Raw genomic sequence first — 18,861 nt, 5'->3', positions numbered from 1 at the left:
TTGCATTTTTTTTCTATGTTTTCCGTTAGATCACTTATCACATTAATCATAGTAGTTTAAAATTCCCTGTCTAATAATTCCAACATCCATGTTATATTTGATTCTCATGCTTGCTGTATCTCTTCAAACTGTTGTTTTTTGGCTTTGGGTATGCCTTGTAATTTTTTGTTGAAAGTTGAACATAATACTCCGAGTAGATGGAACTCTGGTAAATAGGCTTTTAGTGGTGTTATGGTAAGCTGTAAGGGGAGGGTAGCATTCTATTGTCCCATGATTAGGTCTCAGTGTTTTAGTTAGACTGTGACCTTGAGCTGTGAACTTTACAAGAGATTCTCAGGCCTCTCCAGCCCACCTTAGGTGGGGTAGATGGTTAGGGGGAGCTAGAGTTTGATAATTCCCTTTCCCCACATGAAAGGCTAGAAGAGGCTGGAGTTGGGTATTTCTCTTCCATCAGGTTGGTTTGGCTCTTGTAAAACCCCAATAGGTTAGGCTCTAGCAAAATAGTTTCTCTTGAGGCTTGCCATTTTAAGGAGAACAGAATGCTCTGAGATATTTCAAAATGGTTACTTTTCCCTTCCCACTGCCTGAAGCATGAGGGGATTTTTCTCTGATAGTCCCTGTGAGAACCTGGTAGAGCTCTTGGAGATAAAACTCACAAAAGTGTGAGGCCCCTCTGATCACTGGGTCCACCAGAGTTTTTAAGTCCCAAACTTGTCCACACTGAGCCTCTAGCAATTTGTTAACTACAGTTCATGTTTTCCTACCCCAGTACTGGCTCCTGTGGAGGTTTCTGCTAGCGGTTTCTGCTCTTGTAAACTGTGATTCTCTATATCTGCATTTCTGTCTCTCCAATTCTTGGGGGCACTGGTTTGCTCTGTCACCTCATTTCTCTGAAAGATCTAAGAAGAGTTGTTGGTTTTTCAGTTTATTCAGCCTTTTACTTGTTGTTAGGATGGAATGACAACTTCCAAGCTCCTTACATGTTGGACTAGACACTAGAAGTCAAAAACCTTTAGAAATAGAAAAGTCAGAAAATAAAATCCAGAAAATTTCCAAAAAAAGTAAGCAAAAGACAGGAGAATATTAATTTAAAAAGTCACATTCAAAGGAATTCCAGCTTAGAATTCTATGTCCAGTCAAATGTCAATAAAGTTGGGAATAAAATAAAAACGTCTTCAGATATGTAAGATCTTAAAATGCTTGGAGAGCATGAGTAAGAGGCAGAGAGGGGACATGAGTATCACTTTAGTTAACTGATAAAGGAAAGATCTGGAGTGAGGAGAAGCAGTCTCACCAACAGTAAACATTGAATATTAACTTAGACAGACATTGGGATATGAACATTTTAGGAAGACGGGGGAAGGAGAAGTGAGGGGTGAGGGGTCCGGGAAGACTAGGAAAACAAAATTCTCATCATCAACAGGAGAAAGTACATAGATATACTTAATTCTGGTAAAAAAAACCCCAAATCATTGCAAAATAAACATGAAATTGAGAAATGTGAAGGTAAATACTGGACAAAAGAAGGAAAAAAGAGCAGTAACTGGAAATAAGTAGTAAAAGGGGTGAGATCAGAGAACAGCTGTGTTCTTTTCTCATGAGCTTTCCAGATCTACCTGAGTTTTAAAATCACATGCATATATGACCATGTTACCTGGTTTCTCTCCCCAGGGTGGAGGACAGGGAGAGCGTCTCAGAGTGAGAGAGAAGAAGCTGCCCCTGCAGAAGGGCATGGTAATGGCCTATAAGAGGAAGCAGTTGATTTTCCAGAAGAATGGCTGGGGTAAGCAGAGGCTGAATAAGGAGATGGGGAGAGGGGGTCTGCTTCTCCCGAGAAGAGAAACGGGCGGGGAAAGACCATCATCAGGCAACCTTGGCTTCTCCACTTATTGAGAGAGAGGAGGAACATCATCTTTCAGCTGTCTGGGGAACACATACACCACAGCACCCACAGCCACCTCCTAGAATGGCTTGATTGAGATGTTGCTACAGGAGATACAGAGAGTCTCCTACATGGAGAGGGACAAAAGAGTGCCCAAGGAGGAGGTGTCCTTAGCACTGGGCAAAGTATGGCCCTAATCCTGACCATTTATATTCATTCAAGGTCCTGCCACTCTCAGCAGCTCACCTGGGGGAGCCACCGAGCCCTCTCCAGGTTACCCAGAACCCTGAGTTAAAGCCCCTAAGATACCACCACAGTCACAAACAGAACTGCAGGCATAATGTTCTAACAACATAATGCAAGACTTTACCTACGTCTTTCCCTCCCTCACTGGCCTCAGAATGAACAGTGTCCCAACGCACATGCTGAGGGTTCTGACTCCACAAGGGCAAACCATTTGCATCAAACAGCAACTGCATAAGCGGGCAGAATGGCAATCACTGAGAACACCACCATCTCACAGACCCTGGCCTCTCCTCTCCCAAATTTAAGTCCCAGCTAGAGGTCAGCCCAATACAGGGGGGTCCAGCTCCTTGGAGATGAGGAGATGCCCTCACCAGACACACACACACACACACACACTCTCTCTCTCTCTCTCTCTCTTTCTGTCTCTCAATCCTTCATGAAGATGGAAGGAGGAATGATTTCTGTCACCTTACAGGCAGTTCTCTGCATAATGGTCACTGAGGCCCTTATTTAAGGATCCTCTTCAGAGAGTCAGATTCAGGAGACAGAGTGAGGTTAGGGATTCTGAGTTTTACAAGCATCCCTGCTGATTCTAATGCAAGGCCACCCTGAGACAATTGACCACACTTGGCCTGGAGGGAGCCTGGGTGGCTGCAGTGTGGGCTGTGAACAACTCCAGCGGAAATGACCTCTCTTATGACCTGGCTTCTTCCCATCCAGATGTTCTTCTCATCTCAGATGACGACAAGCAGAACACCTTTCCAGAAGGTGAGTCCCAGAGCTGGGCAGGCTCTCTGTCTTGATCTCAGGCTTGCTGAGCCCTGATCCCCTTTGGAGGCTGATAAAACCATGCAAGGGGCTCAGCCCCACAGATCCCAGGCAGACCTTCCCCAGCCAGGCTCCTACACTGCCTCTCCATCTCCCCTGCCTTTGGCCACGACAAGGGCCCCTGGCCACAGAGAAAGCCACCTATCTCCTTTGAGGACTGGACTGGTGTGTGTGTGTGTGTGTGTGTGTGTGTGAGTGTGTGTGTGTAGGGGAGACTAACTCCTGGTGAGTGACTACTTCTTTTTCTCTTTCCAGAGGAATTGCAGCTAGAGTCAGGTATGGGTGCCTGGATGTTTTTGAGTAGGGAAAGTGGGATCTGATCCCTCCCCAAGGCCTCTCTGTGGAACCACAACCCCACAAGCTGCCTTTGCTGTCCTTCCCTGAGGCACTGGGATCTGGCCCCCGGGCAATGGGCAGGGGTGGATGGAGAGGAGCGAGTTGGGAAAGTAGGGGGCAGAATATCATTGAAACTGTGTGTCTTCTGAGACTAACTCTTGGGTGGGGAATTTCATTTCTCTTCTAGACCCAGCAGTCTTTCTGTCCGAAGGGCCGTTCCTCTGCCCACCACAAGACATGCCAATATTCAATATGCAAGAAGGTAGGAGAGAAAGGACCTTTAATTACAGCTTACTAGCAAGAGGGAAGATGGCGACTCATGTCTGAAAGAACCATCTTACAGAACAAAGACTATAGGACAGTTATATATGAGGCTGCTCTCCAGGTGGCAGACGCATCTGGTCTCAGGGTGGGGCATCCATCTGATCTCTGGGGCAAGGCAGATATCTAGTCTCAGGGTGGGGGCATCCATCTGTTCTTAGTTTCTGATAGTCTTTTGTTTTACTGGATAAGCATCAGAGACCAGAGTAACACCCTATACCCTGATCTTTTAGTTGTCATTGATGATGGCTATTGGCCTAGAGTTTCTGCCTAGGGGTCATCACACTCTTAAGGAACTCAAGAAAACTACGTTATCAACTCATTGCAGCTGGGAGGGGCCATAAAATCTGCAGAGCATTTCTGGGTTCATTAATCAGAGATCACTCAAAGTTACAATAGAGTTTCTTTTCTACAATATGGCTTTTCTCATGTCAACCTGTTGTTGAGCCAGTATCAATTCCCCCCTTTTGTTGTTCAATCCCTCAATCTTGAGGGATATCCTGTTGTTCCATCTCATTGAACCAGTCTTTAATTAAGATGGTGATGCAGATGGGCTTCCAAAGTTAGGCCTATATTGTGTAAGAAAGTAACCAGGTATCCAATATGACACACAAAAAAACAAAGTTAATGGTGGGAGCAAATTATAAACCAGTTTCTGAGAACAGGATGCAGCCAGTCCAAAAGATTTCTAGATGTCAGAGTCAAAGCAACTTTTGCAGTTTGAAATGTCTCTCTGATGATGTCTTTGGGTATTCAGGTACATTTCTGAGTGGCTTACATAGCAACAGACATGAATCTCTATTAAGTTTTTATCAAGTCCTCCAGCTTAAGTTTGCAAAGCTTCAGGAAAAGGGTAGATTCAGTTCTCAATGATTCCAAATGAAAATGATGGAAAGAATTGAAAACATTAGTTTGGAGATTTGCAGCCAGATATTTCAGGAGACTGGAAGAATTCAGGATCTGGTCCAGCTTATGAATATAACAAAAACCTCAAAGACAATAGACAGAACCAGAATTCAACATCCACAAACGTGTATTATAGTTTCTATTGAAACATAATTTTTCTCTCCAGAATCACTCTCGTTTTTTGTAAAAGATAGCCAAATTAAGACTAATTGGTTTGCAAATAAGTCTAGTTTCAATAAAACCTCGTCCAATTATCTACATAAGTGCAGCAAGAATAGCAATTGATTATATAGGCTCTTTTAAATCTGCTTTGCTGGAACTTTTATAAGGAATCTCAGATTGAACTTTAAAGGACTCTCAAGGCCAGGAAGGCCAAGCCAAGGACTTGTCATCAGATTTTGCCTGCAATTCTTACAGATTTGGGTGGATTCCTCTCTTCTGGAGGTCCCCCAAGTTATTTCAAGGTTCCTTGCACCTGCCAGAGAAGTGACCTTCCTTACTTACCTGGGTAAGATTGCTTGGAACTCTGTAAACAAAGTATCAGGCAAATACTTCTAAGTAGCTTTATTCCAGAAAGTCAACCTTTATTCCTCAAAAGCTGTCTTGTCATATCTGAGTCTGTATGTTTCTCTCAAATATGACATTCCAGTCAAAGTCGTTGCAATATAACCAATGTTTCCAATTGTGTCTTGTTATAAGGAGAACAGATTCTTACTGAACCTATGCAAATAACTATATTGCCATGAAAACAATACTCACTCACTAAGAATTTCCAAATTTTGGAGGGGTCATGTAGGGGGAAAAAATTTTCAACTCTGCTCACAAAGGTATAATATTACCAAATTGCCGTAAGTCATAGCTAGCTCAAGAGAAAAGAGAAAAAGTTTCCCTTAAATCTGAAAAAAATAAAACATCAAAAAATCAACAATATTTCAAACAAAAGTCATAAAAATTATAATCATCCTCATCAGTTCATTCAGTCCTATGTAATTGATTCTTGATCTTAATCTTGTTAGCAGTTTCACGAAGTCGGTTTCTCCATTAGAGTTCTGTAATTTCTTACCCAGTTCAGTTTTATGATCTGAAAGTTTATCAGAAATCTGTATTCTAGAATAAGTGTCTGTCTCTTCCATGCATTTTTCTGAAGATGAAACATATTTTACCAAAGCATCAGAGCAAAGCTGTAACTGTTTGTAAACAACAAGACCCTAAATGGCAATTGAAAAAGAAATTTGGTTAATTTTGTGACATACAATACTTTAAAATAATAACCAGAACCAGACTGATAACAAGGACAAATCAGAATTTCAGTAATGTTATACAATTTCAAAAAACCTATATCAATAACATTCACTCACATAATACCACCTTATCATCACTTATTTGACAATGCTTCCCATGTAATTTAACATACTACAGAAGCCTAATAAGTTTAGTATCTTCCTCTTTATAGGAAGAGAGACATTTTCTTTGAGAAGTCCCAGGGGTCCTCTGAAAATTCTCAAAGGGAAATTTTTTTTTTCCAGGTGAAAAGAAAGACTTGATTCAGGATTTGAATATTTTTTGGGGGGAAGCTTGTCAAAAATATCTTGCTCACTGTGAAATAATGCTCAGTCATCCATTCAATCAAAGTGACAACAGAAATAATCAAGGGAAAATAGAGAGTTAAAATAGTCAAAAAATCTTAATAGGGAGACTTCAGTCTTTTTGAACATAGGAAATTATTTTAACAAAACATAGTTTTTCTGTCTTTTAGGTAAACTTACTCAAAGGTAAAGAAAAACCTTTTATAACCTCTTTATCAAGAGCAGATGAAAAGTTCAAGAAAATTATCCTTTTAAGAGAAAGAAGACCAAATTTTAATTTTGCACCAGCTTACTTTTGATATTAAAACTCATTTACTTAATTGGATTTAGTTTAATCTTAGCCAATTTGACCATCCATAAAACTCCTCAGGGTTTTACTTTCACAAACTTTCTGTCACTTACTTTTTACATACAGAATTTATCCCATGCCTTCCTTTCTTCTATTCTAGTTCTTTGGGACAATTTTATCTTTCTTAACAAAACAAACAAAAATATTTCCATTCTTTATACCTTCTTTACTGAAAACATACTTCTTTCCTTGAATACAAACATGTTTTCCTTAATTTTTAGTAGCTTTCATCGCATATTAGAATTTTAACCCTTAGAAGCCTTAATTTTTAAGTAAAAACTAAGAATAAGAAATTATAAACTTTCCTTTCCATTAGCATTCTGTGGCCAGACAAACCTATGAACACTTTTCACAATTTCTGGAAACATGTTACTTTATAGTACATCTTAATAAAACACAAGACATGTTTACCAACAGAACCAAAACACTTTTTTCAAAAGTAGATAAACCTATATTTAGCAATCAATGTCCTATATCTTATCTCATTTTGAAATGATCTAAATACTCAATGAGTTTTTATAATTTAATTTAATTTAACCCTGCAAAACTTCAAATTTCAAGTACCGAAGAGATTTTGGAAGTTTTTTTTTAAGTATACAGACCATAAAACGTATCTATTGTACCCAAAACTCTTACCCATTTTCATCTATCTAAATAATTTGTTTCCAACAATTATGTTTAGGCTACCCATGTAAACTTCATGTGACTTTAGACAAAATTAGCCATCATTTGAAGCTATTATTTCACTGACAAATTTGTAAGAGGAATAACATAAACTTATTTCACTAGTAAACCCAGGTTGCATGTCGGCATCATATCCAAATACTGACAACTCTGAGGACATGCCTATTTCAATCAAACCAACAAACTTAAACCAGCTTTCATTTACCAAAGATTATTTTATATTATGTTAACTTGAAAGACATTTGGGTTAATTTCTATTACATTTAGAATTTATGTAAGTGCTTACTTTAAGCCAATTTCAATAGAACTCTTAATTTTGGCCATACCATCTGGAGGTAGAAAAAATATCTCACATTTACAACATACATATAGACACACATACACAGAGACTGCACAGCTATTTTTAAAAAATTACTGCCATCAATCAGGTACAGTAATACAAAGCTCCCTAGTTATGAATCCCAATTTTGTTTTAAGCTGTTTTTACTAATATTTTTGGAGAAGGCACTCAAGATGCTAGATTTTTGGTGAGGGTACTCTTATGGCCGTTTTTTGGCCTTTTTCCCTTTTTTTCTTCAGTTCTAGGAATTGGTGATGGGTTAGATAACACTTCCCAGAGAGGTGAGGCAATAATCCTTTCTGAGATAAAGGAACTTGGTGGAATCTAAACTGCCTCTAGTCCTGCTTTTCCAGTGCTACAAGGATTATTTTTTTTTTAAAGGACAATTGCTCTTGATTTCTCAGAAATTGGGTTGTAACTTAAATGACATTATAGGGTTGATCTACCTGTCCAATTACATCACAAAGGCACAGAGAAACCACTCAAGTTTTCTCCAAGATGCAGTTTCTGGGGCATAATCCGTCCAATTTAAAGTGTTTACAATTAGTTAAAATGCACCTGACGGGTGAGCCTCTGGGGACGCTTGGGGCATTCCCCATGGCACTAAAGCAGGTGTCTGACTGACAGTGGGCCTGGAGAAGGATGCAGAACCTGACTGTGGGTGTCAATATAGCTATAAGAGTTAGTCAAGTCCGACTCAGCCTGGGCACTTAGTCCCTGAGCCAGCACAAAGCAAGCCAGGGAGGCAAGAGGCAAAAGCCTGGAGTGGGCTGGAGGCCGGGGATCCCAATGCCGGGGTCGAGAGTTAAGTCCCTGGCAAAAGGTTTTCAAATTTTTGATTTTACAGAAGGTCCAGGTTCTGTTCAGTTCCAGTCCAAACTTATCCTCGACTTGGTGACAACAGAGGAGGTGATGAACAAGAAAAGAAGAGACAGAAGTGATCAGGCCTTGCCCTCATGGCCTCTTCCCAAGGGTTATCAAGATAAGTGTCACATAAACAATAGTTCCTGTGCTGGGCACACAACCCTGAAGGACTGTTTATAGAATAAATTACAGGTCTCCTGTCCCCATAAGTGACTCAGTAGGCAACCAAAATGCTCAACAGGTTCTTGACAGCAGACAAAACAGGGTTCCAGATTGTCAGTCAAATAACTGACCCAGGGCCAAACTGGAATCACTCCAGGTGCCCCCAAACCAGAGGAGAGCTCCCAGGGGTAGAGCTCAGATGTTCAGAAACCAGAAACCGCAGCCAAAACCTGGAATGACTGCAGGTGCCTAAACAGATTAGCAGAAACCAGAACCGCCAAGAAAGGGCACCTCACTTGGGGTCACTGAGGTGATCAGGCCCAGAAACCAGAGGTGACCTCCCAGGGATGGAGCATTTGACTCTAAAGATTTCTTTGTTTCTCAGTTCAAAAGCTTAAAAGCAGCCAAAAGTGGCCACTGGAATTTTAAATTAGCCTTGGTTATCCTGCCAGCTGTTTACAGTTATCCCCATTTTAGGGGGCTTTTCCCAAGGTGGCCCTAACAAACAAGGTAATTTCTAAAGAGAGTTTGTTAAGATCACTGAGAAACTCAGCCCCCAAAGAGCCAATTTTAAGCTATTTACTGACACAGACGTGGACACAGACACAGAAAAACCAGACACGAGTGAACTAGTTCCCAGATTTAGAGTATCAAGTCCTACAACTGTTCCCACTCTGAGTGCATGCACAGATGGTCCTATTGGACCCCAGATGGCCCTGCTGTAAATAGAAGGACTGCAGATGGAGGGGAAAGGAGTTCATGAGTGCCCTTGAGGTGACTTACGCTATTCCAGATTGAGCCCGTCAACTCACCAGATGTAGCCATTTCTCTTACTACCACAATCAGCATTAGGAGGCAGCTGGCATCAGTCCAGGAAAGCAAGAAGGGCAGTTCCCTGAGGCAAAGAGAGCCTCAGCAGCCACTAGGGACTTACCCAACAGGTTGCCCGTCTGAGGTCTACTGGCTATGAACAGGACTTAAGATCCCTTTGTGGTCACCAAATTGTTACTACCCAAAGGAGGGTTCATCTGCCTGACACAAGACATGCCAGTATTCAAGAGGCAAGGAGGTAGGGGAGAAAGGACCTTTAATTACAGCTTAATAGCAAGAGGGAAGATGGCTGACTCATGTCAGAAAGAACCATCTTACAGAACAAAGACTACAGGCCAATTATATGGGGAGCTGGTCTCTGGGTCAGGGAGACATCTAGTCTCAGGGTGGGACATCTATCTCATCTCTGGGTGGAGGCAGATATCTAGTCTCAGGGTGGGGGTATCCATCTGTTCTTAGTTCCTGATAGTCTTTTGTTTTACTGGATAAGCATCAGAGACCAGAGCAATGCCCTACACCCTGATATTTTAATTGTCATTGATGATGGCTATCAGCATAGACTTTCTGCCCAGGGATTATCACATTCTTAAGAAACTTAAGAGAACCAAGTTATCAACTTATAGCAGCTGGGAGGGGCCATAAAATCTACAGAGCATGTCTGGGTTAGTTAACAGAGGTCATTCAAAGTTACAATAGGGTTTCTTTTCTCCAATATGGCTTCCCTCATGTCAACCTTGTTGTGAGCTGGTATCAGAAGGTTCCATCCTCCCAATAAGTGAGTGTGGGTGCTAGAAGCAGGGAAGGGATCCTTCCTGCACTGATCTGGTGAGCATGGCAGACTGCCCCAGCCTTTGCCACCACTGCCCCAGGGCCTGGCCCTAGTTTCTGTGGAATGGGAATGGTTGGAAAGGTGGAGGAGGTGGAGGGATGGACCAGGATGGGGCAGGAAGAGGTTAAGCAAGAGGCAGGAGGCAGTAGAAGAACAGAACCCTCCAAAGTGCCTTCAAAACAAATTTGGGAGATGAGAAAGTGAGAAGATGACTTGTAATCCTCTTTCCAGGAGGAAGAGAGAAAGACTTTGGGCAAGGTGAGTGTTTATTAAGAGGGAAATTGGGGCTTCTGGGTCGTAAAATACAAGGCTGAGAACCCAAATGGGAGGTTTCCATGCAACTTGGAAAACTGCACTCTACTCCCAAGTTTATAGCCCCACTTCTTCATTCATTCGTTTGTGCATGCATGCAACAAACACTTACTGAGGACTCATTGGGCAAAGGCATTATTCTGTGCACTGGGGACACAGCGGTCAACCAAATGGAAATGCTGTCTCACTGGAGCCTCCATTCTGGTGACCTCTCCCTCTCAGCAGATTTCCTTCAGGCCACCTGGAGTCTCCTGGGAGAAGTGGAGAGCTCCCAACACCAACTCCTTGGTGAATTCTGTAAGACACAGATGATACAGGCAGAATGACATGATAAGAAGGGTAGTCATGTGTGCAGGTACCACCTCAAGGACTTCACATACACAAACTCATTTAATCCTCATGCCACCCCCACCTAAAGGATGTGGAACCTGAGCCCAGAGCACTTAACATTCTGATCTCTAGAGCCCAAAGCTGGAATCCACATTATTCCACACATGCCCCTCCCCCACGCCTCTCTGCACAACCTCAACCCCGGGTGCTGCCTTTGCTGTCCTTCCCCGAACCCTGGGATCTGGCCCGTGGGCAACAGGCAGGGGTGGATGGAGAGCAGCAGGTTAGGGAAGTAGGGGGCAGAAGGTCTGAGAAACCATGTGTCCTCAGAGACCAACTCTTGGGCGGGGAGTTCATTTCTCTTCTAGACATGGAAATTTCCATCCTTCCAATAGGTGAGTGTGTGTTTACTAGAGGCTGGAATGGGGTCCTTCCTGAACACATCTGGTGAGCAGGGCAGACTGCCCAGGCCTTTGCCACCACTGCCTCAGGGCCTGGCCCTAGTTTCTGTGGAATGGGAAGGGTCGGGTAGGGGGAGGAGGTGGAGAGATGGACTGGGATGGGGCTGGAAAAGGTTAAACAAGAAGGAGGAGGCAATAGGAGGGCAGAACCCTCCAAAGTGCCTCTACAGCAAATATGAGAGATGAGAAAGGGAGATGACAACTTGGGGTTCTCTTTCTAAGAGGAATCGAGAAAGACTTTGGGCAAGGTGAGTGTTTATTAAGAGGGAAATTGGGGCTTCTGGGTCGTAAAATACAAGGCTGAGAACCCAAATGGGAGGTTTCCATGCAACTTGGAAAACTGTGCTCTACTCCCAAATTTACAGCCCCACTTCTTCATTCATTCATTCGTTTGTGCATGCATGCAACAAACACTTACTGAGGACTCATTGGACAAAGGCATTATTCTGTGCACTGGGGACACAGCAGTGAAGGAAATGGAAATGCCACCTCACTGGAGCCTCCATTCTGGTGACCTCTCCCTCTCAGCAGATCTCCTTGAGGCCACTTGGAGTCTCCTGGGAGAAGCAGAGAGCCCATAACACCCACTCCTTGGTGAATTTTGTAAGACACAGACGATACAGGCAGAATGACATGATAAGAAGGGTAGTCATGTGTGCAGGTACCACCTCAAGGACTGCACATACACCAACTCATTTAATCCTCATACTATCCCCACCTAAAGGTTGTGAAACCTGAGCCCAGAGCACTTAACATTCTGATCTCTAGAGCCCAAAGCTGGAATCCACATTATTCCACACATGTCCCTCCCTCAGGCCTCTCTGCACAACCACAACCCCACGTGCTGGCTTTGCTGTCTTTCCCTGAGGCCCTGGGATCTGGCCCGTGGGCAACGGGCAGGGGTGGACGGAGAGGAGCGAGTTGGGAAAGCAGGGGGCAGAAGGTCTGAGAAACCACGTGTCCTCAGAGACTAACTCTTGGGCGGGAATTTCATTTTTCTTCTAGACATGGAAGTTTCTATCCTCCCAATAGGTGAGTGTGTGTTTACTGGAGGCTGGAATGGGGTCCTTCCTGAACACATCTGGTGAGCAGGGCAGACTGCCCAGGCCTTTGACACCACTGCCCCAGGGCCCGGCCCTTGTTTCTGTGGAATGGGAAGGGTCAGGAAGGCCGAAGGTGGAGGGATGGACCAGGATGGGGCAGGAAGAGGTTAAGCAAGAGGCAGGAGGTGGTAGGAGGGCAGAACCCTCCAAAGTGCCTCTACAGCAAATATGAGGGATGAGAAAGGGAGATTATCACTTGTGATTCTCTTTCTAGGAAGAATAGAGAAACGCTTTGGGCAAGGTGAGTGTTTATTAAGAGGGAAACTGGGGCTTCTGGGTGGGAAACCGCAAGGCTGAGAACCCAAATGAGAGGTTTCCATGCAACTTGAATAACTGCACTCTGCTCCCAAGTTTATAGCCCCACTTCTTCATTCATTCATTCGTTCATTCCTGCATGCACGCAACAAACACTTATTGAGGACTCACTGGGCAAAGGCATTCTTCTGTGCACTGGGGACACAGTGGTCAACCAAACGGAAATGCCGCCTCACTGGAGTCTCCAATCTGGTGACCTCTCCCTCTCAGCAGGTCTCCTTCAGGCCACCTGGAGTCTCCTGGGAAAAGCAGAGAGCCCCCAACACGCACTCCTTGGTCAATTCTGTAGGACATAGACAATACAGGCAGAATGACATGATAAGAAGGGTAGTCATGTGTGCAGGAACCACCCCAAGGACTTCACATACAGAAATTCATTTAATCCTCATGCCATCTCCACCTAAAGGATGTGGAATCTGAGCCCAGAACACTTAACATTGTCACATCTAGAGCCCAAGGCTGGAATCCACATTATTCCAGACATGTCCAAGAATTAACACCTGCTCATTCTCTTCCACTTCCCAGGACCACTTTCCAGAATCTCCACCTCTCCTCTCTGCATTCTGCCCCCTCATCTCAGAGCGCTGGGATTGCCCATCTTTCTAGCCTATTATGACAGCTCCCTCCCCAGAGCTCAAACATGCCACCCACAGAAATGCTTTTGGTTGGTAGATAAAGGGATAGAGATGCCTGGCTCATGTTGATGGGGAAGGGCTTATCATCCCAGGAATGTTCTAATCTAAGAATTGTCCCCATTTTCTGGTTGACATTGATATCTGAGGGCAGATTTCAAGCACCTACAAGAAGAGGTTTCCTGGAAAATGGAGGCACTGGCCCAGCTCCCAAAGGATGTTCAGGATGCTATATTCCATAATATCCTGGCCATGCTCGGGGACCGAGGGGCCCTGCAGGACCTCATGGACATGGTGAGGGGGTTTCACAGCTGCCTAAGGCTGATCAAAGTTGTAAAGGGGGAATGTTTAGGAGATATGGCTACCAAGATACATGGGGGTGGAGGAATGGGGGCAATCACAGTGGAATGAGAAGGACGTCTGAGATTGGGGACTCTGGCCCTGTGCTTAATGATCAGGGCCTGGGAGCATAGCCCGGGCATATAGAAGGTACTTGGAATCCCCTTGGGGGAGGTAGAGAGCCATTATGCCCACACCTTGGTTAATGACTTATAGACACAGAATTTATAGGCAAAATAGCATCATCACCATCTTCATCAATAATACCTATCTCCTATAGCTTGAACAAGAACCCTTGGGTCATTTGAATGGCCCTGGTGGCACCATCCTAAATGAACTGCAAAAGGACTCAAGATATCTGTGGCTTAACCCAAAGTACCTCATCCTTTACCTGCTTGAAGCCATAATGGGTAAGATTGATTTGGAGGAAGAGTGGGAGAGTCACAAGGCTGGTCCCCCGAGTTCCTGAAAGGGCTGAGTTAGATGAACCTTTTCAAAGTCCTCAAATATTATGATTTTTCATCCTCACATCACACCTGTCTCCAAAGGCTCAGCGCGATAAAGTCTCCAAGTCTCACAGAGCCTGAGGCCTAGCAAGACTGGCCCAAGTTCACTCAATATATCATCGGGGGTGAACAATTCCAGGATCCACCCGCAGAATCCCATCCTCTGGACCATGCATCTTGGAGACCATCCCAAGAGCAGAAGGAGGACTTCCCAGGGCAGGGAACTTGACCTTCAAGTCTCATGGGTTTCATCCCTCTGCTTCAGAATTCCCCTCTCACGGGGGAGGTTCACAGTGGGGAAGAAAATCTGACTCTTCATCACTCTCTTTCCCCAAATGTCTTCCTGTCCCCAGTGCTGAGTGACATCCAACATGATCTGCTGGCCCAGTCCAAGGAGAATAGGATCCTGTTCCATCAGCGGGAGCTGGTGAGAAATCCCCACGGCTCAGCATCCAGGGAACAGGGTGAAGGAACGGGAGATAAGAATGAATCAGAAAAGAGAGATGACACAGGTTTCTGCTGGGAGGGGAGCCGGCTCCCTGTGTGGCCACTGGGGCTGCACCTCTCTCTGGAGAACATGCCCAGTGGGTATGAGGCTGTCTCAGGAGGGTCACAGTTTCCATGGCAACCCCTGCAGAGGGTGCCACAGTTCTAGAATAGCCACATAGCAACACATGTTTGGGAGCTCAGGGGATCTGAGTAACAGCCTTGCTTTACTTACACAGTCATCATTTGTGTATTGCTCTCTCTCTCTCTCTCTCCATAGATGTATATATAAGTACATATGTGCATATAGACATAAACATAGACGTACACACATTGCACACACGGTCATACACATATCTAAATCCCCACACCTCTATTCTGCAAGGTAAATGTTCGTATCACCATTTAGCAGCTGAGGAACCACTGTGCAATGATTTCCTATAATGTGTCCACAATGACACTGATCACAGGACATGACCAGGACCATGTCTCCCGGTCCCCTTGATGCCAAAGCTCTTGCCCCCTTCAGTTACCCTGCATGACCCCTGGCTCTTGGGACAGATGGTTTTCTCTTCCTGATCTCAAAGGCTGACCTGTAACATCTGACACTGTTTCTTCTAGGTGAGGAGCATCCTGGAGCCCAACTTCAGCTACCCCTGGAATATTCCCTTTACGCTCAAGCCCGAGCTCCTCGCCCCACTCCAGGGTGAGAGTTTGGCTATCACTTATGGCCTGCTGGAGGAGTGTGGCCTGCAGATGGAGCTGAATAGCCCCAGGTCAACTTGGGATCTGGAAGCCAAGAAGCCTCTGTCTGCTCTGTATGGGATCCTCTCGATGCTGCAGCAGCTGGCTGATGCCTGAGTCTTCCCTGATGGGCAGTCAGTCCAGAGAGGCCTGGACCCACCCCAGTCTATGCTGTGAGTGTCCTCAGTGGGCTCAGGGGACCTAGGGCCACACCTCTCTGCCTTTCTGGATGGGATAGAGACAGGGATCGACAGAGACTTGAGGGAATGTTCTGGGATGATGGAAATATCTATATCTTGATAAAGATTTATGCATTTGTCAAAACTCATCAAACAGTGTGCTGAAGAATGGGGCATGTCACTGTATGTAAATTTTACTTCAAAACAATGTAAACAAATATTGAACTCTAGTTAATAATATGCATTCTGAATTGTTTGGGGTGAAGCGTACTGATATCAGTAACTCATTTCAAAATGCGTCAAAAAATAAGGTGGATTGATGACAGAAAGACAGATATGTGACCAAGGAAATGTGGTAAAGTGTCAATAATTGGGGAATATGGGTGTAGGATATACGAAAGTTCTTTTTTATTCCTGAAACATTTTGTAAGCCTAAAGTTGTTCCAAATAAAAAATTACCCCCCAAAATCTGTGTTTATTTATATATAGATATGGATATAGATATAGATATGTGAGTGTATGTGTGTGTATTTTTTCTCCACATCCTTGAGAAGACTTGTTATAGCTGTTTTTTTTTTTGTGTGTGTATAGTTATCCTGCTGTGTATGAATTGGCATCTGATTGTGGTTTTGATTTGCATTTCCCTGATGGCTTATGATTTTAAGCATCTTTGCAGGTTCTTGTTGGTCATTCATATATATTCTTTGGATAAATTTCTATTGAAATCTTTTGCCTCCTTAAAAATTTGGTGATGGATGGAGCTGGCCTGGTGGCATAGTGGTTAAGTTCGCACACTCTGCTTCGCGGTCCAGGGTTTGCGGGTTCGGATCCTGGGTGTGGACCTACACACAGCTCATCAAGCCATGCTGTGGTGGCATCCCACATACAAAAAATAGAGGAAGATTGGCATGGATGTAAGCTCAGGGACAATTTTCCTCAAGCAAAAAGAGGAAGATTGGTAATAGATGTTAGCTCAGGGCCAATTTTCCTCAACAAACAAACAAACAAACAAAAATTTTGTGATGGAATGAGTATTTAGAGTAATGTAGAGCGAGGTTGGGTCAAGAATGACCAAATCAGGTTTAAGTTTCTGGCTTATGCAGCCGAGTTCTGGTGGTGCTATGCTTTGAGGAGCAAAGGCTGAAAACCAGGCTTGCGCCGGGAAGATCTTCCATTAGCTCTGGGCACACTGAATTGGCAAAGTCTGTGAGATCTCCAAGTGAAGGTGTTGAATACATGGTTTGAAATAATGGTGTGGAGTTGAGAAGAGAAGTTGGGTTCATGATGTAAATTTGGAAGTTATTGCCCTGGAGATGGTAACTGAAGGCATGGGGTTAGATAAGGAAGATTGACTTTGGAGGTGGTACATGGAAGAAGAGAAGTATAACCAAGACTGAGCGTGAGGTTCCCCAACATTTAAAGGTGGTTGGAGGAGACTGATCCGGGGAAGGAAATGAAAATGGGATGGTGTAGTAGGCAGAATTTTTAGGAATGGTCCCCAAGATTCCATGTCCTAATCCCTGGAACCTGTGGAGGTGACTTAACTCATGTGATTCCGTTATGTTATACAGCACAGTTGATCTTAAAAGATGAACGTATCTTGATGGGTCCAACCTAATCAAAGAAATCCTTAAAACAGAGAATTTCCTTCAGCTGATGGCAGAAGAATTCAGAGAAACTCCAAGCATGACAAAGATTCCGTGTATTGTCACTAGCTTTGAAGATGGAGGGGGCCACGTGAGAAGGAAGATGGGCAGCCTTAGGGAGCTGAGAATGAGGCCCCAGCAGAGATCCAGCGAGGAAACCCTGACTTCAGTCCTACAGCTGCAAGGAACTGAATTCTGCCAACAACCTCAATGGGCTTGGAAACAAATTCTTCCCAGAGTCTCCCAAACCTTGACTTTGGCCATGTGAGACCCAAAGAGAATGCTAGAATTCTGATCTACAAACTGTGAGACAATAAATAAATGTTGTTTTAAGCTGGTAATTTGTTAAATAACAATAGAAAACTAATGCAGATGGCTAGAGGAAGGAGGAAAAACGAGGAGGGTGTCGAATCATCTACATTTTAGGAAGTGTTTTTCAAGAAGGAGAAAATGGCCCAAAGATTTGAATGCTGCTGAGAAATTAAAAAAAATAAAACATGTGTTTTAGGTCTAGTGACATGGATGTCATTTAGGGGGGTCAGTAAGTGTATCTGTGCGGAGTGATGGGCCCTGAAGTCTCACTGGCGTGGGTTGAGTAATAGTGGGAGGTGAAGTCGTGGAGACGGCAAGGATGGACGTCTCGAAAATTTCCCTGCCTGTTGGCGGGGAAAAGAAGATGGTTATAAGGCAGTAGGTACCTCGAGGGGGTTGGAGAGTTGGGTGAGAACTTCTTTCCGTTTGAGCAGGACTGAGAACCAACCAGAAGCATTAGCAGAGAGGGAGAGGTCAAAGATTCAGCAGAGGTAAGGGATATGGGTGAGTTATTTTACTTGTGATTTGGCTTCCTCTTTTGTAAAATGAAGATTTTTTTTTGGACTAAGTGATTTCTATTTATTTCTAAGGCTCTCATATTCTGTGATTATGTTTGTCACCTTTAGCTGAACTCCCAATCTTGTTTGGCCCTTACAACTCCTTGGGAACTTCCTTCAGTTCTAAGTCACCAAAGTCCTTTTAATTGATGGTCCTTGTATATTCTTTTGGCCAACTCTCTCTCCTTAAGTGCATTCCAAGGTATCAGGAGGGACATGCTCCCCCTGAAGGCTCTAGGGAGAATCCTCTGCCTCTTCTGGCTTCTGGCGTTTGCTGGCAATTTTTGACTTTGCTTGGCTTGCAGATGCATCACTCTGATATCTGCCTGTGTCTTAAAGTAGGCTATTTCCTTGTGTGTCTTTGTCTCTGTGTCTCTTCTTATAAAGACATCAGTCATAGTGGATTTAGGGTCAACTCTAATCCAGTATGACTTCATCTTAACCTAACTAATTACATCTGCAAAGACTCTATTTCCAAATAAGTTTACATTCTGAGGTACTGGGTGGACGTAATTTCCAAATGAGTTTTCCTGACTTCAGGGGTGTGAAGGAGTGTGCATGTCTGTACTGAGCATGGGGGGGGAGGTTGGCAGACTGAGGAGGTGGGGAGTGCCCCCCACAAAACCATTTAAAACACTGCTCTGGACACATACACAGAATCTATGCTGATGCCAATGAGGCTCTCAGGCTGCCAGTTTGGTATCTCTCATGGGCCAGTAACAAATTTGTTGCAAGTAAATTTAACAGCCATTGTACACTCTGGCTAATGAGTTAG

General features: G+C 44.0%; 1 protein-coding gene across 1 annotated transcript in view; it reads left to right on the top strand.

Annotated features, from left to right (window-relative positions):
- GSDMC (gasdermin C) overlaps positions 1–16,256 on the top strand; it is a 35,307-nt gene extending 19,051 nt beyond the window's left edge. The window contains exons 6-16 of the mRNA XM_058564481.1: positions 1,672–1,783; positions 2,849–2,896; positions 3,480–3,554; positions 8,326–8,514; positions 10,878–11,201; positions 12,273–12,299; positions 12,585–12,611; positions 13,472–13,611; positions 13,937–14,066; positions 14,516–14,589; positions 15,270–16,256. Coding sequence (XP_058420464.1) covers positions 1,672–1,783; positions 2,849–2,896; positions 3,480–3,554; positions 8,326–8,514; positions 10,878–11,201; positions 12,273–12,299; positions 12,585–12,611; positions 13,472–13,611; positions 13,937–14,066; positions 14,516–14,589; positions 15,270–15,509 — 1,386 coding nt within the window. The 3' untranslated portion in view covers positions 15,510–16,256. The remainder of the gene's footprint in view (positions 1–1,671; positions 1,784–2,848; positions 2,897–3,479; positions 3,555–8,325; positions 8,515–10,877; positions 11,202–12,272; positions 12,300–12,584; positions 12,612–13,471; positions 13,612–13,936; positions 14,067–14,515; positions 14,590–15,269) is intronic.
- The last annotated feature ends 2,605 nt before the right edge of the window (positions 16,257–18,861 follow it).

Source organism: Diceros bicornis, chromosome 21, assembly GCF_020826845.1.
Source record: "Diceros bicornis minor isolate mBicDic1 chromosome 21, mDicBic1.mat.cur, whole genome shotgun sequence".
In the NCBI taxonomy this organism is placed as follows: domain Eukaryota; kingdom Metazoa; phylum Chordata; class Mammalia; order Perissodactyla; family Rhinocerotidae; genus Diceros; species Diceros bicornis.
Note: the sequence above shows the minus strand (reverse complement) of the source record. Positions and strands in the feature narration are given on the sequence as shown.